The sequence below is a fragment of the Suricata suricatta genome, chromosome 1, assembly GCF_006229205.1.
Source record: "Suricata suricatta isolate VVHF042 chromosome 1, meerkat_22Aug2017_6uvM2_HiC, whole genome shotgun sequence".
Classification (NCBI taxonomy): Eukaryota; Metazoa; Chordata; class Mammalia; order Carnivora; family Herpestidae; genus Suricata; species Suricata suricatta.
The window spans coordinates 178968053-178994036 of NC_043700.1; the positions used below are offsets into that span (position 1 = coordinate 178968053).

At 38.2% G+C, this 25984-nt stretch overlaps 1 protein-coding gene across 1 annotated transcript in view; it reads right to left on the bottom strand.

The window, feature by feature from the left end:
• The window catches only part of SLIT2 (slit guidance ligand 2), a 379517-nt gene that overhangs the window by 55110 nt on the left and 298423 nt on the right, over window positions 1-25984 (bottom strand). The window contains exons 23-29 of the mRNA XM_029952292.1: window positions 24488-24556; window positions 21355-21426; window positions 20795-20866; window positions 19092-19163; window positions 16031-16194; window positions 1753-1877; window positions 1517-1614 (exon numbers count right to left, since the gene is read on the bottom strand). Coding sequence (XP_029808152.1) covers window positions 1517-1614; window positions 1753-1877; window positions 16031-16194; window positions 19092-19163; window positions 20795-20866; window positions 21355-21426; window positions 24488-24556 — 672 coding nt within the window. The remainder of the gene's footprint in view (window positions 1-1516; window positions 1615-1752; window positions 1878-16030; window positions 16195-19091; window positions 19164-20794; window positions 20867-21354; window positions 21427-24487; window positions 24557-25984) is intronic.

Sequence of the window (25984 nt, forward strand, 5' to 3'; positions counted from 1 at the left end):
AGTATCCCCCAAATCAGAAACAATTTGAAAAAGAAAAGCTCTGCTGGAGGCAAGATGGCAAATGGCCCCATAGTTCTAGAAGCCAGTAAGTCCAATGTATTTGCAGATCTAAAACACAAGCAAGGTGGACAGCCCTAGATGGCTTGATCTCAAGTTGTGCTCTAATAAAATGATTCATGCTTCTCTGCTCATAAATGAGGACCAACTGTTTCTGACTTTAACTTTTTTTAATGTTTATTTATTTTTGAGAGAGAGAGAGACAGAGCACAAGCAGGGGAGGGGCAGAGAGACAGAGGAATCCAAAGCAGGCTCCAGGCTCTGAGCTGTCAGCACAGAGTGCAATGTGGGGGCAAACTCATGAACCATGAGATCATGACCTGAGTGAGCTGAAGTCAGATGCTTAACACACTGAGTCACCCAGAAGCCCCAGTTCTGACTTTAAAAATTACAGCACTTTTGGGCACCTGGGTGGCTCAGCTGGTTAAGTGCCCCACTGGGATCAGGTCATGATCTTGCAGTCTATGAGTTGGAGCCCCACGTTGGAATCTGTGCTGACAGCTCAGAGCTTAGAGCCTGCTTTGGATTACATGTCTCCCTCTCTCTCTGTCTCTTTCTCTCTCTCAAAAATAAATAAACATTTAAAAAATTAAAATGATTACAACACTTTCTATCCTAGCAGTAATGTCTTCCATATCTCAAAGCAAAAAAGAAATCTGAAAATAAAATTATAACCTTCCTTGTCATTATAAAATGTAAATGTCCTCTTTAAGTCTCAACAAATACAATTTTTTTCAGTGACATGAAATATTGTACATTTATTTTCAATAGGTATCAGGATAATCTTTGAGTAAAGTCTTACTGAAAATGAGACCATTTCATAACAGAATGCAGAAATGAAGGATACTTACTGTAAAAAGTGGTATTTCTAACAAGCTATGTAGTAGATTAACATTCTTATGTGAAATTATTACTGTCATTGTAAGAACTCTATTTCATAATTCATGAAGTACATCTGAATTAATTGTACTGTATGATTAAGTAACTCCAGATTTAAAATGTTCACAGCATGTTTGTCTACTCATTTTGTGGCCTGGAAATGAATCATTAATTGTCTGTTTCAGTGGGACCTACATGTTATCATCACACACTGTCTGTGAAAGCAATACACAAAACAACAGATGAATATGCAACTTGAAGTAGGAGCCTATTGGCTATTAATTAGCATAATAGAGCTACTACTTTGCTTGACCTAATCTGACTGTATGAATCACAAGGCATGCATGTGCATATTTTTAAAAATTCTTGATTTTATAGCATCCTGAGGTAAGAATACTGCAATGTCTTCATTTGTATTTCATATTACAATATTTCTGGGAAGGACTAATGCATATTGTTCTGATGAATAAATTTCTGGCATTCTTTTAAGAATAACACCCTTTGTTTTGAAAAGGAAAATGAATGTTTGCTTATTCTTGCTCCAATGCTTCCAACAGAATATTATAGTCCAATGACCTACCAGAATCCATCTTTTTCTCCTTCCTTTAAGTGGCAAGTTCCTCCATGTTTACACGGGTTACTGATGCATGCATGAATCGGGACATCACAGTCTTGGCCCTGGGGAAGGAATGGCCAAGTAAAGTCAAGTGTAAACACAGCAGATCTCAGTACACAGAGAAGACACAATAGAATAAGGAGGACCCACCAAAGACAGCTAGGCTCTAAGATCTTGCTCCATTAAAAGCTTCCCCTTACCTTGAAACCATATGGACAGGTGCAGCGATAGAAGTCAACTGGGTCATTGTTACAGGTGCCGTCATTTTTGCATGGATTCGATAAGCAGGGATTACATTTAGCTAGAATACTGACCTCCACGGGACCTGAAAATTAATTTAAAAACATAAGAAACGGATACTTTGTAGTTTTAGTTGACTTATTTAAATGCCTTAACATAACAGTATATTCTGTATAAAACTACTGGTCACATATCTGTATGTATTTCTCTTCTGTGAATAAAACAGAAATTGGCATCATCACATAATGTTCAAGAATGCAACAGGAGACCATCTCATGGAGAGCTGTGGTGAGACTGTCCAACCTCAGAGTGAGGCTATGGGTTGTGAGGTCAGGTTGTTGGATTTGCTGTTAATGATGCAAGTGTCACAAGGTTAACCCCCTCATAGGCTAACCAGTCTTTGTGGATGTATTCCCTGGCCATTGTACACACCTTAACTTGAGTCAGCTGTCATGGAAATGCATAGCATCAATCCCAAAGAGGACTGTGTGTGTGTGTGTGTGTGTGTGTGTGTGTGTATTGGGAGATGTGCGTGAAGGTTTAATGAATAAATAGAAATACATCAGTGCAATTAAAAATACAATATGGCACCTTGGTTGCTCAGTTGGTAAAGCATCTGACTCTTGACTTTGCCTCGGGTCATGATTTCATGATTCTCTCTCTTCCCCTCTCTCTCCACCTCCTCTACTCTCTATCTCTCAAAATAAATAAATAAATAAAATAAACCTTCAAAAAATACAGAAGTATGCCCCTGCCCTGATATCACCAGTTCAGTAGTGTTATTTTCACACAGGAGAGAGGAAACAGTGCCACTTTTATGTATATGGAAATAAACCAAAAATGTAATTTCCCTTATATCTTCCCTCATAACCTTTTGGTTCACTATGCTATCACATTAGCACAGGCACGTGGTGGGTAAGATTTCTGTATCTTCCCCTCCAAGAAGAAAATACCATTGAAATCATCGTCTCTTGCAATCTCACTTTTTGAGAACCACATTTGAAAAATCTCCTGATCCATGAAAGGTTTAGATTAAATGTAGATTCATTTGCAACCATTTTCCTTTGGTTGCACATATTCATTCCATAAATGGCTAACAATGTGGAACCTGTACTGTCTTCAATAAAATTATGATCCACTGATGCTACTTTTTGCCATATTTTGGAGCACTCATTAGATTGCCTTTTGGCAACGGAGGAGGACTGTATCAGAGTGACCTATTCATATGTGTAAAGTACAAATATTTTATAATATAAACATGAACCATGTCTCTGTCATCCCCATCTCTCTGTAGTTCTTCATCCTCACTGGGATGAGCAGCAGCGATTCCAGCTGCACATTTCATCACACGTTACTTCAGCAAAATCACCGGGGGGGGGGGGGTACAGCACGTCCCCTCTTCCCGCCATCGCTGATCTAACCTTCTGAAGTACCTCCACCCCAAAGTGTATGATTTCTGCTCACATAAACTATCTTGCATCAGATATTTTCTTCAGATTATAGTTTTTGAGTTGTTGGTCTACTGACGGAAACAGAGAAAACGTGGATAATCGTAGTGGGCTTAAAAACTCTTCAGGGGTGCCTGGGTGGCTTAGTTGGTTAAGTGTGTGACTCTTGATTTTGGCTCAGGGCATGGTCTCACGGTTCATGAGTTCAAGCCCCTGTTGGACTCTGTACTGATAGTGTGGAGTGTGTTTGGGATTCTCTCTTTCCCTCTCTCTCTGCCCTTCCTTGGCTCATGCATGCTCTTGCTCTCTCTCTCTCTCTCTCTCTCTCAATCTCTCTCTCTCTCAATAAAGCACCTCTTTATATCTATGTATTGCCTTACCCTGGAAAATAAAAAAATAAAACACCTCTTTATATCTATGTATTGCCTTACCCTGAAAAATACCATTACATATTCATAAAATGTTTAGGAGTAAAATCCCAAAGGTATTGGTCAGTTTTTCTATTAACAAAAAACTCTTTAAAATTTCTACAAAGAGATCCCACTTCTTTTCTAACCATCTGGGAGTGGACAATCATTCTGGGGATGACTTTATTATTTACTCCTAGTGACTCCTCTGACCCTAGGGAGGCCTGGCCTGTGTCCCCTTCACTTTCCCTTGGTAACCAGAGTAACTAATACAGTCTTTATAGCAAATCACAGCTGGGAAATTGCTGGGATTAATACAGAAGTGATGCTCAGAGACATTTAATTTCTCACTCCCGCCCTAACATTTTTATCAAATAAATTTAGCTCTTCAGCACATAAGAGGAATGAAAGGTGGCAGTTAAGGTAATAAGTTAAATTAAGATAATACCCCCATAAATAGCCTTGTGCTGGCTAGCCATATCATGCTTGGAATCAGCAATAAAAAAGGAAGTACTGGGTCCCTTAGGTAGGGTACAAGATAGAAGATCTAACTTGGGAAAAAAAGGTGTTGGGGGAAACAGTGAGAATGTACACCAGCAAAACAGAGCATCGGCAGATATGACTGTAAATGAGTATCGGGCCACATCCCAAGACCTCAAGGAAAGCTGTCACTTGGTCTATTTCTGTTTCCAACCTTGTAAGACTGCTGTTTGAATAGAGGAGTTCAGGGTGTGCAGTCTCTATGTTTATTCTGTGGAATGTAACATTTTCCAAAAACCAGGTTTGAGTATTTAGACAAGAAGCCAGGACTGTTTCAGGAAAAAACAAATACATTTTGGAGAATCTGAATAGAGTAAGCAGATAAGAACACTGCGGGGCTGGAGAAGTCCCTGTCTGGTTTCACACAGAGCCAAGAGGTATTCAATAAATAGCCACCGAACTATACGTAATATACTCATCAATAAGCACTAATTTCTCCACTTTTTCCAGGACCAAATCTGGTTTCCTATCCTGCTCAACTATTTTCATTACCTGGGATTTCTTATGGGTTTACCACATGGAATCACTGCCCCTCGTATATATTCAGTTTAGCTAAAGCTAAAGGAATCAAACTAACAACATTTTCCATGTGCACGGGCTTCTCTGGATGCATTTCTGAAATGTGTAAGCTGGTTTGGTGGCATCACAATTAGGATTATAGTTCTAAAACACTGAGTTCTAACTCCTTCTGGTCAATAAGGTTGACCACTATAGCTACCATTCTACCTGCTTCCCTTTTTTCAAACCCCTCTTACATTTTTTTAATGTTTTTTATTTATTTTTCAGAGAGAGAGAGAGTGAGAGAGACAATGCTCAAATGGGAAAGGGGCAGAGAGAGGATCTGAAGTGGGCTGATGTGGGCCTCGAACTCACAAACCGCGAGACCATGACCTGAGCTGAAGTCAGATGCTTAACTGACTGAGCCACCAATGTGTCCCTCAAACCCCTCTTTTAAAGTAAATTCCTCAAATATAATTTCTTATTCCTAGTTCCTGAGTTTGGATGAAGGGTAATTCAAAAGATGTTTGTGAGTTGTATCCATTCCAAATAGTTTCTTAAAAAAACAAGTTTTAATGTTTATTTTTAAGAGAGAGAGAGAGAGAGAGAGAGAGAGAGAGAGAGAGAGAGAGAGAATAAGAGCACAAGTAAGGGAGGGGCAGAAAGAGGGAGACACAGAATCCAAAGTAGGTTCCAGGCTCTGAGCTGTCAGCACAGAGCCTGATGCAGGGCTCAAAACCAGGAACCGTGAGCTCATGACCTGAGCCGAAGTCAGAGGCTTAACTGACAGAGCCACCCAGGCGCCCCTCCAGTTTCTTAATAATTCTTAAAAATGATAGAATTCTATTATTTATTACTTATTTTATTTTCTTATTTATATTATGATTCCACCCAACTAAGCATCCTTCTTATAATGTGATTCTTACATCCACTTGGTTTATCTAAATCTGCTCATTTCTATGTTCTAAGCCTTCAGAATCATCTCTTGTATCTAGCTCTCTTCTCCCATTCATCATCCCATCATATTTTGCTCTCTGCTAAGTCTTTTATTTTCTCTTTGCCTTCAATCTGTGAATCATTTTCCACCCAGGATACTTTCTCTGAGATCCTTTTATGCAAAGCTCTTATTTCAAAGGTAAAGACATCTTTAATCTGTTTCTATAACAAGGAGATGATATCAGAGCTAAAAAGATATGCTAACTAAAATCATAATAAGCTGGTAAAAGAGCATAACTCTTTAGGAATAAATCAATACATGTAGAATTTTGCACATGTGATCATTCCCAGATGAAAGAAGATTTACCAGATAGAAATTAGACAAATGTCTTATCAGAATGCAAGTAATCTTGGACGGAGAATCTCAAGTCCATCAAGCTAAATTAGTAATCTAAATTTGTTAGTAAGTGTGCAGAGTCAGGATGATGGCAGTCATCTTACTGGGTTGCATTAAATGAGATGTAGTGAGTTTTGAGTACAAAATACAGTGAGAGCAAGCCCAGAAGCCATAGGAAGTTCTGACAGTTTTCCCTAGACTTCCAAAGAAGGTAGATGGGTCACTGAAAGGAGCACGAGTGGTTCACTTAGAAGAGGAATAGAAGTCTTCCTCTGTTTGCTCCAAATTTAGCATAGACAAGGGCAAACTAGAACCTATTTCTTCATTCATTACAGGTTCACTGAGCACCTTCTGTCTATGCCACAAGCTGCTGAAACTTGAGCAAAGTGTAGGGACCATCATGATCAAAACCACGGGGGAATTCCAGGGAGCACTAAGAGATAATTATCTATTGGGTAACAACACCCAGAGCTAATGATTTTATGTGTTTAAGGAAAGCAACTGTGATTTGTAAATTTGACACAACCTCCAGAAATGTTAATATTAAAAAGGAGAGATTTTGACCTTGCATTGCTGCTTGGCAAGGAACTACAGGTTGCTTGCTGATACCTTCACCAATCTGCAATCTATCCACCTACCTAAAGTTAACTGGTCTAAATAACTTTAAAGGATTGCCAACACATTAGCCCTCTTAAGATGTGTGCCACAGAGGAGGAAAACTTAAAAAACAACAACACAGCACTAGCTTTAGGAATAGAGAGTTTACTGATGTCACTAAAATGAAAGAGGTCAGTCTAGAATAACTAGGTTGATTTAAGAGTTAGCCTTGACTTAAGAGAGCCTTCTAGCATCAGCTATATGGATTGGAAGTGCATTTAGCTTAATAATTCAAATGGAAAATGAGCCAAAAGTTTGGTTAACAATTTGTCTTTGCCAGTTACTTTAATCTTTAACAGACAAACTGCCAGAACTCAAATCCATTAAAGCTTGAAGGCAGACTTGCTTACTCTACTGAAATCACTAGCGGTGCACCTGACACCAATATTGCCACCCACTGAGAATTGCACCTCAAGTTGATTTATTACTAAGAGCTCCAGACACAAATTTCTAACTATAACTCAGAGTCTGCCTTCATTCTGGCATCCCTTGGAAATGTAAGTCAAATAGGAGAATCCACAGCATTGCCCTTGTATAAAGTCAAAGGTACATCAAAGATAACTCAGGAAAAATGCAGGAGATAATTGATGTTGGGCATAGTTAACTTAAAGGAGGTTTTATTTAAAACTCCAAAACTCTAAGCCTCACCTGCTATTACATTACTGCCTCTGTTAAGCGTTAATATCATATGCATGTTTTTAACAACGTTCAATCATTAGGTCATTCATTTATCAAATATTTGTTGAGGGTCTACTTTGTGCCAGGCAGTAAGCTAAGTTTTGGGAGTTCAAAGTTAAGTGAAATGTTGAAGCTTCTGGGAAAACGTACAGTTAAGTAATAGACACATGCATGTCTCAACTATATAATGCAGTTGCAAGGGGATGTGGTAAATGAAAATGCATGTTTTAGAATATGTGTTTTAAGTTTCTGCAAGCCCATAAGGGGGAGGAATCACTAGGTGAATGGGAATATGAATCTGAAGTTATTAAGAAAAGTCATGGCTGATATTTGAAACTGTGGGATTGGAATCAATTATTTAAATCAGGGTAGGGAGAGAACCTCATGTATGTCAACATTAAAGAATGTAAGAAAAGAGTGTCAGCAAAGGAATGAAGAAAGAAAGAGGCAAAGAGAATGCACAAGAAGGAGGAGTGGCTACCAATGTCTAAGATGAAAGAGAGATGATTAAAAAAAGAGGCCATTGAAATTGGCAAGATGGAAGTTGCTGGAATCCCTGTAGTGAAAATACAGGGTTGAAGATGGTCAACGGATGATAGGGGGTTAGAATCTTATAAATTTGAGTTACATAAATAATTTAATAAGAACACAAAGGCTGCACCTTATACCTCTGGGATTACGAGGCTTTGCCATTTGCTGCATACATGTGTGAACTCAGGCCAACAGATGAACTTCTTGGGCCACAATTAAATGGAAAAGAATGGTAATTGTTTTATGGAACTTGATCATATCACATTGAATATGGACATACAATATTTAAGAACAGAATATAAATCGCTGGTTCTCATACCTATTAAATAAATGTCAGTTAAAGTTTTCTCAGTGTTTTAAGTTTTCAAAAGGTAATTAAAAATCGTCCTTGTTGAGAGCACCTGGGTAGCTCAGTCGGTTAAGCATTCGACCTCAGGTCAGGTCATGATCTCACGGTTTGTGGGTTCAAGCACCACATCGGGCTCTGTGCTGACAGCTCAGAGCCTGGAGCCTGCTTCAGATTCTGTGTCTTCCTCTCTCTCTGCTCCTCCCCTGCTCATGCTCTGTTTCTCTCTGTCTCAATAATAAGTAAACTAAAATATTTTTAAAAAATCATCCTTGTTTTTTTAAGTTACTTGCTAAAAGCAAAGAACTGGGTACAAACCTGAAAATATTTTCTTTGACCAGTGAGCAAATCATAATCTCTCAAAAGCTAAGATTATTTCAAAGCTATAACTACGTGCTAGCAGTACTAAATCCAAAAATGTAAAAAGTATTTGATCAAGTTCTAAATATTATTCCAAAACTGATCTACTGAATTTTTCATTACTTCTAGTTTGGGCTATATTATTTACTTGCCTTGACACTTTATTTAAATGGCTAAGAGCAATGTCAATCAATAATTTTGAGATCCAACATAAAAGACTTCCTGAAACTGAAGATCTTGATCTTGCTAAAAAAATACAAAAAAACAACAAAACAAAACAAAACAAAACAACGACACTATTACAATGTTACTGCTGGGAGATGTAGGATTTTCCTCAGTCAGAATCTAGAGGAATCTTAACACATAAAATTACTGGAAGAGATCAGTGTGGTGGTGAAATGTTGATAATCTTGAGATATGGAAAGGTCCCAGTTTCCTTTTTTTTAATGTTTATTTATTTTTGAGAGAGAGAGAGAGAGAGAGACAGAGACAGAGACAGAGACAGAGTGTGAGGAGGGGAGGGGCAGAGAGAGAGACACACAAAGACTCCGATGCATATTCCAGGCGCTGAGCTGTCAGCACAGAGCCCAACATGGGGCTCGAACCCATGGACTGTGAGATCATGACCTGAGTGAAGTCAGATGCTTAACTGACTGAGCCACCCAGTCATCCAGGTCCCAGGCTTTCTGACCCTTTATCTGACTTTTAAAAATGAAGTAATGAAGTATGTTTAGGACCATGTTCCTGCTTCTTTATCTGAGCTCATGGCCACCAGACACCTGGCCATCTGGGCCTCTTCCTCTCTGTTGTGTTCCATTCTCGAGTTTTTCCTGACTCACGGCAAGACTGTCCTGGAGCCCTGGTGGGCCTGGTGGTGTCAGTTATAACCCTGTGATTGTTTGATTCGTATATATGTTATTAGCATCTCGAATGTATATTTCTATCTCCAAACCTCCATATTATTTTGAAATTATAGGGGCGCCTGTGTGGCTCAGTTGATTAAGCGCCTGACTTCGTTCAGCTCAGGTCATGATCTCGTGGTTTGTGGGTTCAAGCCCCACATTGGGCTCTGTGCTGACAGCTCAGAGCCTGGAGCCTGCTTCAGATGCTGTCTCCCTCTCTCTCTGCCCCTCCCCTGCTCATGCTCTGTCTTTCTCTGTCTCTAAAAACTGAATAAATATTTTAAAAATTTAAAAAAAAGAAATTATAGATTTAAATGTATCTATCAGTAGAATATAAACTGTATGAAGACAAGGGTTTTTCTCTGTCCTGTTTATGACATGACTATATTCTTAATACCTTGGAACTGTTCCTGATGCATAACAGGAACTCAAATAATATTTGGTGAATGAAAAATGTAATATATAATTCATTTCCATTAGATTGTTCAGTCTTTGGCACATTTAAGTGGTTAATGAATGTCAAATTAAAAGTGAACAATTTAGTTGACTGTATAGCTAAGTATTTTTGAACCAAGAGCAAGAAAGAGAATATTAGAAATTAATAATATTCTGCATTCCACAGGGAAAGAATTTCTATTTTACTCCAGACTTCTGGATCATTCTAACATCACTGATATTTAAAAGATGAAGACTAGACATCTTGGTTTTAAAGAAAAGTCATGACCATCTTCTTCCCAGTCAAAAATGCTCTAATTTGTGTATTAAGTATTCTCTGATAATCTATTTCATCCAGTTTATTTATTTCTCTTTTATTCTGAAACTATGAGATCCTACCATAAAAAGTACTCTAAAAAATTGTGGGATAAAATTTGTATTCACTGAATTTATTACTCAAAATAACAGCCTGCCCTGTCCTAGCAGAGAAAACATTTGAACTGTATTTAAATACAGCTATATAAACATGTCTTCAATTAAAGAATATTCATCTTCCTGTTGTAACTTAAAATTACTATTTACAAATCAAGGGGTGCCTGGCTGGCTCATTTGGTTAAGTGTCTGACTTTGGCGCAGGTCATGATCTCACAGTTTGTGAGTTTGAGCTCCGCGTCAGGCTCTGTACTGACAGCTCAGAGCCTGGAATCTGCTTCAGATTCTGTGTCTTCCTCTCTCTCTGTCCCTCCCCCACTTCTACTCTCTCTCAAAAAAAAATTAATAATAAAAAATTACATATTTACAAATATTAATATTAGGAGCATGCATTTACATGGTTTTCTTTTTTTAAAAAACTTTTTAAAAATGTTTTATTTATTTTGATACAAAGAGAGACAGAGCATGAGAGGGGGAGGGGTAGAGAGAGAAGGAAACACAGAGCCGGAAGCAGGCTCCAGGCTCTGAGCTGTCAGCACAGAGCCTGATGCGGGGCTCGAACCCACAAATGTGAGATCTGACCTGAGCCGAAGTCGGAGGCTTAACTGACTGAGCCACTCAGGCACCCCTACATGGTTTTCATGAATGAAATAAAACACATTAAACTGACATAACTATGGGACAAGTTAAAATACTAAAAACTCAAATTATAAAATATCTAAAGAGGTGTCATTTTATTGCTTTCAAGCTCATTAGGCATGTTAGCTCAAAAACTCATACTCACTAGATTTCTCAGTGTGAATGATTAAGAAAAAAATTTTTAAATGTTTTATTTATTTTTGAGAGAGAGAGAGACAGCATGAGCAGGGGAGGGTCAGAGAGAGAGGGAGACAGAGAATCCGAAGACAGGCTCCAGGTTGTGATCTAGCTGTCAGCACAGGACCTGACACGGGGCTCGAACCCACCAACTGTGAAATCATGACCTGAGCCGAAGTCGGATGCTTGACTGAGCCACCCAGGCACCCTTCTTAGAGTGAATAATTTTAATTAATAGATTAGAATGCTTTGCTTTCTACCAATCCATTTATTATAAATAAATATTTCTAGCAAAGTTCATGAAAGTTCAAAACTTTCATGTTTAAGTATGGTTCAACAGTAGAATGGCAATCCTATTTATATGGATAGTTTGTTTTGAAAATATTTTTATTGAAAATTATAAAGTAAACTTTAGTGGCAAGCACTAGAGTCAGTGAGTAAAAAATTGGTTCCTATGGTGCCAAGGTAGCTCAGTGGGTTAACTGTGCAACTTCAGCTCAGGTCATGATCTCAGGGTTCATGGGCTGGAGCCCCACATCAGGCTCTGTGCTGACAGCTCAGAGCCCTGGAGCCTGCTTCGGGTTCTCTGTCTCCCTTTTTCTTCCCCTCCCCAACTTTGTGCTCCTTCTCTCTCAAAAATAAACAAACATTAAAAAAATAAACTTTCTGGTAAAAATTCTGGCTCCTTCTTTTAGCAGCTGAGGGATTTTGAACAAATTATTCAATCTCTCTAAATTATATTACTTTCATCTCCCAAATGAGGAAAGCATAGTACTTATTTTAGGAAGGATATAAAGTTTATAAGAGATATGACTCTATGTAAAATCCTCAGCTAATGCAAACCACTCAATATGAGCTGTTGTTATTTATTATTAATAGCAGTCGTCGTGGCTGAGACCCAGTGTGAACTGTCACAAATCTTCCACTTGCAGACAACAAAAGCACAATATTTTGACAAATGCCAAGAAATGCTGGCAAAGGGCATTCTGAGTTGCAACATTTTCTATCACTCCAAAAGTGTATTAAGTTACAGAAAAACCGAGTTAATCTTCAAGTCTGCTAACTGCAATTAGATTATATGAGGAGTTCTGAATGTCTACACTTCTTGTCACCCGCCCTACACCCATGTTGTCTGTTACCCAGTTTTGGGCATGGCTTCAAATACATGCAGACTGTTGACTTGAGAACTTAGGGAACACTAAACTAAACCACAAATCCGGCATTTTCCTACAACACAGTTCTGCTCCGGTATCACCTTTCTCACACTCGTCAGCTTGGCCAAACAACCGGCTTCCATACACCTACACTCAACTTTTCACAGCCACTGTCCTCTGACACAATTACTTCCTCTGAGCTCTCATAACAACCGCGCTATCCAACATGGCAGCCAGTAGCTGCACGTGACTCTTACAGGTTAAATTTAAACTAAATACAATTTGGGGTACCTGGGTGGCTCAGTTGGTTGAGCATTCAACTCTTGATTTTGGTTCAGGTCATGACCCCAGGGTTGTGGGATCAAGCCCCTCCTCTGGCTTCATGCTGACGTTAGAGCTTGCTTAAGATTTCTCCCTCTCTCCCTTTGCCCCCTGTGCCCCACTCATGTGCTCTCTTTCTCTCTCTCTCTCAAAAATAAATAAGTAATAAATTAAATAAAATTAAAACTTCACTTCCTCCATTGCAAGAGCTACATTTCAGCAGCCACACAGCCAGTAACTACCATTGTTGATCGCACAGATACAGAACATTGTTATTGCTGCAGAAAGTTCTATCAGCTATCACTGATTCAGACCAATTTTCCTTCAAACACATTTCATTCATGTCACTCTAAGAACTAAACAAGATGCTACTAATGAAAAAAAGGTCAAATCAATTGGTTAAATCTGGAGTTAAACAGATTTATGTATGTGCGTATGTTTGTATGTGTCAGACTTATGAGAACATTTAAGTACAGGAATGTGAACTATGACACTCAAAGACCTGAATATAGGTATGTAGCTTGTCTCAAATTTATATTATCATGAAATATTTATAAGGAACTAACTCCAGGGAACTCTAAACTTTGAGAAATATACATAAGCCCCAGCATTGTTCAGAAAGAACTCCATTGTATGGAGTAGAGTAACAAAATCATCTTACAGTTTCTCAACTTTCCCATATAATCTTTCTTTCTGTTTAATGATGCCTGAGTTTTTAAAAAAATTATTATTATTATTTTATTTTAGAGAGAGAGAGAGTGTGTGTGACTGGATGTTGGGCAGAGGGAGACAGAATCTTCAGCAGGCTCCATGCCCAGCACAGAACCTAATGTGGGACTCGATCCTATGACCTTGGGATCATGACCTGAGCTGAAATTGAGAATCAGACACTCAACCAACTGAGCCACTCACGTGCCCCAGTCTAAGAGTTAAGTTTTTAATGCCAATTTCTCCTTCCCTATCTCCCATTTGACAATCACCTTCACTTCACAAAACAATGATATACCTCTCAGCACACTAGGAATTTTGGGGCATTGTCCCAAAGAAACATCTGCAGTTACAAAAGAATAATTAAAAACACTGGTTGTCTGCAAAGCCTCTTGCAACCAATGTACGTAATCCCAGAGCGGCATTTCCAATAAAATTTTCCCTTCAATTTTTAATAAAAATATGAATATGCTGATAAATAATTATGGTGTTTATATGAGTATTAACAGCAATTCAATCTTAAGAAAAATTATTTTTTAAACTTTTTTAAAAAAATTTATTTTTGAGAGAGAGAGAGAGACAAAGAGAGAGAGAGAGAGAGAGCGAGCATGATCAAGGGAGGGTCAGATTGAGAGGGAGACGCAGAATCTGAAGCAGGCTCCAGGCTCTGAGCTGTCAGCACAGAGCCCAACGGGGGGCTCGAGCTCACAAACCATGAGATCATGACCTGAGCCGAAGTTGTACGCTTAACCGACTGAGCCACCCAGGTGCCCCCCAAAATTTAAAAACTCAAACATTTTTGGTGACAGGAAATTTTAATAATTCAAATTATATACATATTTTTGTAGCAAAAAATGAGACAATTTTCTGAGGTACTAGAAATAAAAACTCAGAAGTTCAAGGAAAAAGAACAATATAAGGCATCTGGGTGGCTCAATTGGTTGAGTTGGACTTAGGCTCAGGCCATGATCTCACGGCACGTGAGTTCAAACCCCGCATTGGGCTTGCTGCTGTGAGCGCAAAGCCTGCTTTGGATCTTCTGTCCCCCTCTCTCTGCCTACCCCCGACTCTCACATGTACTCTCTCCCTCTCAAAAATAAATAAACATTAAAAAAATAATTTGAGGGAATATAGGTTTTGGAAATTCCTTCATCAACAAAACACCGCTTGTCCTATATCATAGTGTTGTTGGTGTTCTGAAATGTTATAATAATAAAGATGTCAGCTAACCTATGGAGTGCTTACTGTACATCAGGCATGTGTTTTACACATATTAACTCAACGAATGCTCTTCCCCAGCTGTACTGGGGAACAATGAACAAATATAACTGTATATACTTAAAAGGTGTGACGTAGTGATTTGACATACACATACACTGTGGAATGATTAACAGGGTCAAGGTATTTAGAACACTCACCTCCTCATATAGTTAACTTTCCTGTGTGTGTGGTAAGAAAGCTTAAGATCGATTCTCAGCAACTTTCAGTCGTAAGATACCGTATTATTAACTGTACTCACCATGCTGGCTATTAGATCCTAACAACTTACTATTCTTATCATTCAGTGTGTGCCCTTTACCCTACCACTCCCCATTTCCTCCTTCCCTCCAACCCCTAGAATCTACCATTCTATTCGTTGTTTTTGTGACATCGACATTTTCTTTACTTGTAATTTCTTTTTGATGTCACAATTAGTAACCTATCTATCTTTACAAACCATTTTGAAGTATGTACTGTCATCATCTCCGCTTACACACACGGAAACTGAGGTACCGGCTGGTTAATCAATTCAATTCAGGTTTTGTAAGTATTGAAAGTGAAACTCATGGCGTGACCCACTGCTCTCTATTACCCGCTTTGATGCTTTCCTACCTAAAATGCTCAAGTGTTGGAGGTTTGTCTTTTCAGCTAGGTTTGCAAGCCTTAGCAGGCCACACCACCCCATCTGCATCTCTATGCTCCACAATACCTAGGATTTAGTTCTGTGCATAAAACAGATTTAATATAAAACGTTCAATAGTCGTTTTCTCTAGGTATTTTGATGAATGCTTACTTTTAGTTCTTGCAGAAATAGAATATCATTAATATTTACTCTTCTGTAGATTTTCTCTTTTGTGCATGTATTATTTTTGTAGTTAGAAGAAAAAAGTATTTGTTACTAAGGCACTGTTTAAAATCCACAAATATGTAAAACGAAGGGAAAAGAAAGGGATGCCAAGCAAGGAACACCCACGTGGACATAGGAGGCAAGGCAGAAGGTTTGGCCTGAAGACTCGGGAGGGCTCATTTGTCCTTACCTGGACTTAGGAAGCCACAGCGCCCTGGGAGCCCTAGGAGCAGGGCGCACATTCAGACAAGGCAAAAGCAAAATAGTTGATGCATTAGAGGCTACCAGAGAAATTTCCAGAAATCGTGAACTCTTCATTTCTCCATACATTTTAAAGAAACCTTAGATACATCCACTTAATCATTTCTGCAATGTATTTGCAAAGCCTAGTTCTTCACTGGGGTCCTCATGTACATGCTCAGTCCTGGACTAGCACTGAGTGGAATTAGGAATTATTTATTAGGGGCCTTTCAGCTCTACCCTTGATGTCTCGCAGCAACGTTTTTCTTTTTAATTCACGTGGTGGATTTTTATTTACAGAAGAACAAAGGGTTAAAGAGCATACCTTGACATGTAAATTTTTTGGAGGGAGTTGTGAGTAATAATTTGTCTGCCATTTCTCCAGGGCCAGCACAGCGAGCAATACCAGGCTCTTTGTATTCCGACTTTACCCAGTCCGATAACCACTGCATGTTACAATCACAGTAAAGAGGGTTGGCTCCAATTGCTCTGGAAAACAACGCCACAAAAGCACACACACATACACACACACAGTATGGAAGGATTGTTATTTCCTAAAGGAACAGAATGCAGAGTGATGCTCAGTAGAAAATCCCTACAGATTTCCTGATAATAATTTAGAAGAAAATGGAAGCATTAGGGATTCTGATGTGCAGCTGGGATTTAGGGAGTTGTTACCAGCCTTAAAATTTACCTGGGCTTTACAAGCTCTTCTTGTATTTGCAGAGACAGATTTATATGTGAGCAAGCTCACCTGACACACAGATTATTACTTAGTCCATTCATCAAATATTTACTGGGAACCCGATCACTCTGCCAGGTTTTGGGGACCCAAACATAAATAAATAATAAGTTATTTCTAACCCCAAGGAACTCCTTCTGCAGAGATGATTAACATAGACTCAAGCATGCAAATCATTTGCATTAGAAGTGCTACAGTAGAAGTATTTACAAGGTGACTTGAGCAGAGTCACCTTGTAAATAACTTTCCAGGGAGACTGGTGGTTAAAAGTATGAGCTTTCACACAGTTAGATTCAAGGAGGTGGAAAAGATTGGGAAGGATGTTTCGGGGTAAAAGGCTTGTAAGTGCAAAGTCACGGAGATAAGAAAGGGCATGAAATAATAAAGATGCATAGAGCCGGTTCAGAGTGGATCTGGACCTTCCCTAGGTGTCAGCCCCTGTATAAAGTCCTTTATTCTAGATCTTTGGTTCCCACTCACATATGCAGTAGTAGTGACAGAAAAAGTATTCAAGATATAGCTAACATTTATCGCACAAGGTGCAGATACTGTGCCGAGCCACTTACATGAACGACCTCATTTTATCCTAAATGGAAACTCTGTGAGGTCAATAGTATTACTGATTAATTTTAAAGATTGTGAAACAGAGGCCAGAGCAGTTAAAACTATGGGTTTTGTAAACCTGCCAAACCTGGCAGAAGTAGTCAATGTATGAAATGGCATTTAAAATGGATAATTTTGATTTATAATCAACTTGTGATTAGTAATGCTTCTAGGTCTATAGTCTAAGTACAATTCAACTTCCTCTTCCATGAAGAATGCTTCAAAATATACTTATGACACCATTATCCTTTGTACTATAGCAGTTTTAATACCCTACTCTGACCAAGGATTGAAGTTAATGTTAGCAGATTCAAACTTTTCTTCTACATTAAAAATGAGCCAAATTATGTTTTTGAGTCATCTGGTGCCATCTCTCCTGACATTGCCTATGTCCTTACTATATGAGGGGATGCAGTGGAAAAAGTGGATGGAGCAGAGCTCTTTATGATCTAGAGAGTCAAAGCCAAATGCATGAAAGAAATACATGGCAGAACAAGGCACATGGCAATAGAGATTGAAACTGCTCCCGTCTTTGGTGGCGGTGCTCACAGAAGGGGAAGTTATGCTAAGCTCAGCTTTGTGCCTTCCCTAAGCTGCCTTTTCTGATAAATCACTCTAATGCTAGCAGAATGGCTACTTTTTTCTTCTTTTAATTTTTTTAAAGGTTATGTATTTATTTTGAGTGAGAGAGTGTGCGCACAAGCAGGGGAGGGGCAGAGAGAGAGGGAGAGAGAGAGAATCCCAGGCAGGCTCTAGGCTGTGAGGACAGAGCCCGTTGTGGGGCTCAAACTCACAAGCGGTGAGATCATGACCCGAGCTGAAACCAAGAACAGGATCTTTAATCAACCGAACCACTCAGGCACCCCTGGCTACTTTCTTCTTAATGTTGCATACTTTCCCAGACAGTACCAAGCTCTGCACCCCTGACCTAGAAGCCTTCATCACGCCCTATCTCAGGCAAATGACACCCATGGAGTTTGTAGCTGAGTAGCCCTGATGTTGACTCCCAGGTAGGTGCTGGAGTTCAGACATGAAAAAGTGGAGGTTCTTCCTCCTGGGCCCCGATGGTTTATTGGAAAGGATATTAACAGTAGGCATCACAAACAGTCTGATAGATGTGTGAAAAACATTGATGAATAAGGCCCCCGTAATGCACATTCAGATACAGCAAGATTGACTATTGGTTCCTCTCCTTTCTTAATTGTTCAAACACATCTTCTTGGCATTTGGTGGGTTTTGGAGAGGAGGGCAAAGCCACAAGATTACATGGCAGGCAATTTCTGGGGAAGTGGGAAGCAGATTCTACGATTTGAGCTGAAGCATAAATGCCACAGGTGATGCCAAACCCACCCTGACATAAGAAAGTTTTAGATCCTAAATCTGTTCCTGGAACTTCATTCCAGGTTTGCCATGACTTTAACATGACAACTATAAAGAACAGAGTCATGGAAATTTGCCCAGAAGAGTTTCTTTTGGACTCCATTTATCACATATTTTATATGGTTTTATTGTACTCCCCAAAATAAGGAGGTACAGGGTCCTATGAGACAAGAGCACAAAGAAAAGAAAAATCAAAACCTTTCACCTAGTGAGAGAATTTGGTAGTTTCCTCCTATATACTATAAAGTCTTGAACCATTTCCAATTTATTTTTGCATGGTGCCACAGCCAGTAATATTTGCTAAATCAATGAGTCTGGTTTGAGCAAATCAAGCAGGCTTCAAGAAGGACATGATATTTAGAAAGTCGCTTGGATGATCCAACGTTTGGACAAACTGAATTGGAGGGAAAATGGTATTCTAGAATCAGAGAACATTAAGAGAAAATGCACAGCTAGTTAATGGAGAGTAAGGGCCAGAAGAATAAATTAAGGCTCTCTTGCGGAAGGCACTGTATCTAGATTGAAATCTTCACATTTTCTTTAAAGATGGAACCAATCACATCTCACGATGTGACAAGGGGTGGCAGAGAACTGTATGTTCCAAACGCACTTGCCAGGGAGAGTTTGACCCTAAGCCCACACTCATGAACTAGGTACTCACAGGTGTGATAATGCAGAAAGATCATTAAAAGCACCTTCGGGCACAACAGAAATGTCATTTCCATGTAATGAACTAAAAGCAAGAAAAAGCAATATTAAATTTCTCACACATCAGAGAGTTCAGAAAAATTCTAACACATGAGATTTTAGTTAAAGCATTTCAAATCAGTACAGAAAATATGACCTATTCAAGGCATAGTCTTGGCATAATTAGGTTTCTATTTGGGAAAATAAAAAGTTCTCATGTCACATCATATGTATAACATCAATTTTAGAGAGAAGAGTTAAATGTAAAAATAAACTAAAAGTGTATTAAAAATAGAGGAGAGCTCCTTTTTATGAGTATAGGTTGGGAAAAGCTGTCAAAGCACTATATAAAACTCAGAAACCATAAAGGAAAAGTGATACATTTTGACAACGTGAAATACATCTATAATTAACATGAATGATAACATATAGGGAAGAGAACGGAGAGTATCTGCAACATACACAAAACACAAGGGTTAATTCCTTAGTAAAAAGACCTGCAAACTTAGAGTCAAGTCATAGATGCATAGAGACACGTATGTTAATAAGGAAAAGGCAAACCCGATAGAAAATAAGAAATGCTATGATCAGGCTCATGGAATAAGAAACACAAATGCCCAATAAAAAAGTAAACTATGCACAAATTCTCTAGTTATTAGAATTTCAAGTTAAAACAGGAAGGGAAAATAAGATTCACTCTCTTCTGGAATTATTAGTATTATTCAATATTTGCCAGGGTGCTTTGAAACAAGTCTTCTATTAAAACAGGTCCTCAATCTGTCATGGAACAGGAATGAAAGGATTAATACTACTCATTATTTGCCAGAGTGCTTTGTAATAGGTATTCTATTAAAACAGAGTTGGTGGACAATAAATCTGTAAACTGACAAATTTTTGTTTTAGGGGCACAACTCGACAGTGACTTTTGGTATTCTCTCAGTTCAGTTGACAGTAAGATGAATGTGGAGAATGCAACTCCAGCCCTGGATAGAATAATACCAGTCTGGAGTCAAACCACAGGATAGTAAGAGATGAGGATGATTAAGTGAGTTAAGGTTCCTTCGTCCCACGGAATACTCTGTGCCAGTTAAATAGTTGATGGATATTTTTAGATAATGGAACAGAAGTAGCCTGAAGCATATTGTTAAATAAGTTTAGCCAATGACAGAAGAAGAACAAATCTTATTTTATGTTTTTTTAAGGTTATATAGCTGTGGGCATACATATATCAGCACATAAAAACAAATGCATATAAAAGAGGACTAGGGACAAGACAGAACTATTTAATTGTTAATTCTGGGTGAGGGGATTGTGATTGAGGATCGTATTTCATTTCATATATTTAAAATACATATTTTGTAAAAATGTACTCATTATGCAATTTTTACAGAAATTCACATTTCCTATATTTCAATATTTGGATCTATATAAAACATACATCTTAATATTATCTATTGTCAAATAAATGACTACAACAACAACGTAGTTCTCCAAACAATAGCTGTTGAGGATTGATATAGGAAAATAAGTCCTTTTCCTATTTCCAAATTTGCAGTAAATCCTAATGAATATATCAGAAAATTCCCAAGAATCAAAAAGCAATTAAATCATTAAAAACACAAGCCAAAACTCAGATCCCTGAGATAAGAGATATTTTGCGGCACATAAGATGCTTACAGTAATCGGAGAGACTTCAATCCATCGAAGGTTCGAGGAGGAATACATCTCAAGCGGTTGTAACTAAGAATTCTGAAAGCATACATAGTCGATTTGTTTTACTCAGATATGCCCAAATGGCCAAATATCATTTTAAAAATGAAGCAGTTAAGAAAAGCGTTGCTTTACCATTTTATAAGGTGAGAATATTGATGCATTATACTTTAATGTTTGTGTTTTCACTAACACAACCTATTTATTTCTAAATACAGTCTAGAATGCTTCCGCCCCCAGCCTATTCCCTCCATCCCGTGGCTTTCCTCAGAAGTCTGTCTGAAAGATCGCTCCCAACCCCACCATAAGTGTAAATTATTCATTGTTACTTTTATAGAACCCGGTACTGTAACAGTATCTGTAGTTGTTTGTTTACTGAAGTTTTACTTGTCTGTTTCTCCCAACAATATTTATATTCCCTGAGGGTGGACTCTATCTTTCTTGGTAACAGGGAATATCCAAGTGCCTAGAAAATGCCTTTTGTCCAGCGAATTGATAATCAGTCGGTGTCACATTTTCACACTTACAGGGTGAGGAGCTGGGTCATGTTGCTGAAGCTCTGATTAGAAAGTGTGCTGATTCGGTTGTTACTTAAGTCTCTACAAGAGAAAAAAAAAATGGAGTCTACTGTTACCAGAGGAAGTGAAATATTAGTGATTCTTAGAAAGAGAAGGTTCTTCTTGTTCAGTCACAGCTGCACTGTGAGCGCTCAGCTTGTACCTGAAAATAGGGAAACCCTGGATAACCCTCTGGGGTACACTGTAATCTTCATAATTATTCACGCCCCTGCCTGTTGAAATTAGAAGTGCCGGATATATTTTGCTTTGGCCAGTGAAATTAAGTGTGGGCACCGGTGCCAGGTTTCAGTTCAAAACAGAAGTTTTAGAGGCACCTGGGTGGCTCCGTTGGTTGAGTGTCTGACTCTAGATCTCAGCTCAGGTCATGATCTCTTGGTTGGTGAGTGCGAGCCCCACTTCGGGCTCTGGGCTAACAGCGCTGGGCCTGCGAGGGATTCTCTCTCTCCCTTTCTCTCTGCCCCTCCCTTGCTTGCACTCTCTCTCAAAATAAATAAATTTCAACAAACAAACACAGAAGCTTTGGAGTGAGCTCACTTTCCCCACATCCCTCGGCTCGCTCCTTTGCATGACTTGTGATGTTTTGCAGCCAGTGCCCGTGCCCTGGTCCCAACGCAGAGACACGTGACATGTGGAGGCCACTCACAAGAGACACATCTTATGTGTGACAAATAAACCTTTGTTCTTGAATGTTCCATTGGTTGTACATCCTTTATTTTCCCTGTTATGTATCTCTTGGATACACACGGTCAAATTTGATAACTAAAAGAACTCATTTAATTTCATCTGGAATGCCATCATTAAAAATTTTGCCCTTGAAAAAAAATTACTGGCACATAGTAGGTCCTCAACAAATATCTATTTAGTGAATAAGTTAATGGGAGAGATGTGGATTTCTTAACCAATGCTACCCGGCTGTTTATACAAGTGTAACTGGTACTATAGGCTGTGATTTATATTCAGTTAACATGATCTTATTTTTATTACATATAATAATAGATGTGACTACATATGATACATATAATAATTATTGTAATATATAAAGTATTTATAATATATAAAGTAATATAATAACACATAATAAACAATGACATTATATTGATACATATTAAATATCTTGGCAATTTTGCATTAGGAAAAAATTGGTGAATATAGCTATACACATACTCATACAGTGATATGTGTATATTCACTGAGTTTTTTCTAACATAAAATCCTAAATACATAAACAAAAGTAAGATTCATGAATAAGCAAAAAGTTATAGGTCATAATTTATGATCATTTTTTTTAAAGTTTATTTTTTTTATTTTGAGAGAGAGAAAGAGAGAGAGTGCACAAGGGTGGGGAGGGGCGAGAGGCAGGGGGAGACAGAATCCCAAGCAGGTGCCATGCTGTCAGCACGGAGCCCGAAGCGGGGCTTGATCTCACAAACCATGAGATCATGACATGAACCAAAATCAAGGGTTGGACGCTTACCCACCTGAGCCACCCCGGCACCCCAATTTATGATCATTGTGTGTGTGTGTCTATTCACTGCTTCTTTTTAAAAAACAAAATGTATAAATAAATGTAAGCTGCATAAAAATTTAAGACTATTCATTCCTTTATTAAAATGCCCAAAATATCAGTAAAATGAAACTATAAAATTGTGAAATGTTAGGAATACTATAGGAGCTTTATAATTCATGCTCTTGGCTGCTGAAATACCACACCTAGACTTAGAAAATAAGTTAAGTGCATCTATATTGGCAGAAGTTACTTGCCTAGGGTAGCATCATGAGTCATTGGTAAAGCCATTTCTGGATCTACAAATTCTCATCTTTCATTCCCAACCTGTTCTTAAATATTCGTATGCTGTCCTACAAATGACCCAATTCACCTGAAGTGGCCCTCTGGAAACTGCAATAACTTAAAGGTTTATTTAATAGAACAAAATGTATGTAATCAGTTCTTGATGCTATTAAATAAGTGACTAGAGGCAAAACAAGACACCTAAGAGGATATTCTCCATTAATTTAATAATTGGTCATTGAAAAGTCCTACATGTTTTTTAGAAAATGATGTTCTTATATGTTTAAGGGAAACTGAAAATGATTAACAGTATTTTAACCAACCACTTCCTTGAGTCAAGTTTATGCTGAGAAATTAACATTTTCTGACTTACATTTCTAGAATTCACTAATTAGGAATAAACCTCCTTATTCTAGAAACATTAGAAATCAGCCTCCTCAGCCAGCCAGATTTACTCTAAAATCATATAAGACTTAAACTAAAGATAAAGTATTTCCATTTCCATTTACTCCCATTGCTGATTATTTTTTGATAAGTTTTATCAACTACCACAAAGCTGACATTATATACAGTAAGATTATATCTTTTAAAAAATATCGTGCATATAACTAGATCAAAATGTTGGTATATTTAAATATAATCTTGTGTCACCACTTAAAAATCCATTTACATTAATGAAAGAGAGAGATGGTATATTACAAGGACATTAAAACTGAAGAAAAGTAAATGTCTAAAATTGATGCTCGGAATATCAGCATCTTTGTCAAGTCTACTTAAATACTGTCTAAGTAAAATGAATTTTATAAAATTAAATTTGAATACTGGAAGCCCATAACTTAACTTAGAATGTATCATAAAAGAAAATGAAACCTAATAAAATGCATTTTCAGGCATGTTATTACTATCCATGAACTTTTGCTTAAAGTGAAGGATAAAGCCATTATTTTCTATCTTTCTTTTCCTGGCTTGCCATAAAATAGCCTATATTCATCGTCAATCGAAGTATCCGAATTTGCTGCATTGCTATAGTTCTTGGATGCTTAGACTTTATCATATTCATACTTTGAATAGAGGCGGCCTTTTCTCCAAGATGCACCATTGCCTGATTGATATGCAATGAAGATGGAGCTAGTGATCCAGAACCACAATGAGCAAGTAGGGAGGCAACTAACTGTAAATGATTTATATTATCTGAAAGGTTCACTAAATCTTCTGCCCCTTGCTACCCCCACTTTCGTGAAACAGAAAGAAGTTAAGAAGTCAAAGATGAAAAAAATGCAACGCATTACTTACATAAGTGTTAAGTGTTTGTAGTTAAAAAGTTCCTTTGGAACCAGTGTAAATTGGTTCCCATCCAGATACCTAAAAACGAGAAAACAATATTATCTTTTTTTAAAAGAAAAACACTGTGATATAAAATAGTTGACACTATTTCTCTCTTAATCAAGGCAAGAATGCACTGGGCACTTCTGGCTTTAAAACATCATGTTTCAAAACTATCAGTAGAACTTTCCTGTGACCCAGCAATAGCACTGCTGGGGACTTATCCAAGGGACACAGATGTGCTGACGCATAGGAGCACATGTACCCCAATGTTCATGGAGGCACTGTCAACAATAGCCAAAACATGGAAAGAGCCTAAATGTCCATCACCTGATGAGTGGATCAAGAAGATGTGGTATATATATATACAATGGAATACTACATGACAATGAGAAAGAATGAAATCTGGCCATTTGTAGCAAAGTGGATGGACCTCAAGGGAGTCATGCTAAGTGAAATAAGTCAGGCAGAGAAGGACAGATACCATATGTTTTTACTCACAGGTCTAACAGGAGAAACCTAAGAGATGACTACAGGGAGGGGAAGGGGGGAAAAAGAGTTAGGGAGAGGGAGGGAGGCAAATCGTGAGAGACTCTTGAATACTGAAAATGAACTGAGGGCTGAAGGGGGAGGGGGAAATGGGAAGGAGGAGGAGGGACATGGAGGAGGGCACTTGTGGGGAAGAGCACTGGGCGTTAATATGGAAACCAACCTGACAACAAACTATAAATAAAAAAAATAAATAAAACATCATGTTTCTAGCTGGGATTGTTATTTAAAAGAAGTAACGGGGGAAAAAGTACAGTTGTCCAATCTAGTAGAACTATTTTGCGGATCATTTAGTGTAAATTATCAAACTAAGGAGAGACTGGTGAGTGCAGCTTTTTGAGGTTTATGTAATTAGGTGAGTCATGTGTCCAACTGCGCATCAAGAAGAAGGTTCATTCAATCAACCATGTGTCTAGGTGGCCTCCAGTGTGCTGGTATTTACATGGAGACAATCCCATGAAATGTACTCACTACTGACAGAACCGGGTCACCGAGGGTCAAGACTACTCTTCACTGCCTTCGTCTGGGTCCGTATACTTAGCAAATCATAATGGATGATTTGAAGGAGATATTTGGGAATTTGGATGCAATCAGCTCTCAGTGAAAAATACCTTAAAAATAGTTTTTAACCACTGTGTATCTGCTATATGATAGTAATTTTAGAAGGTTTCATAGAAAATCACCGTCTTTATCATGGACACAAAAGTAGCATATATATGTAAAGTAATAATCAAATAACCACACATACGTGGAGTTTCCCTTTCTGACTAAAGTCAGAATAATCTGCATACAGATGGACTCTGGGCTAACTAGCAAGTCATAAAAATACATGAATGTGTACAATTCTATCCGTTATGTCACAAAACGAAAAATAAACTCCATCTCAAACAAGGCTGTATTTGCCCAGAATATAGATGA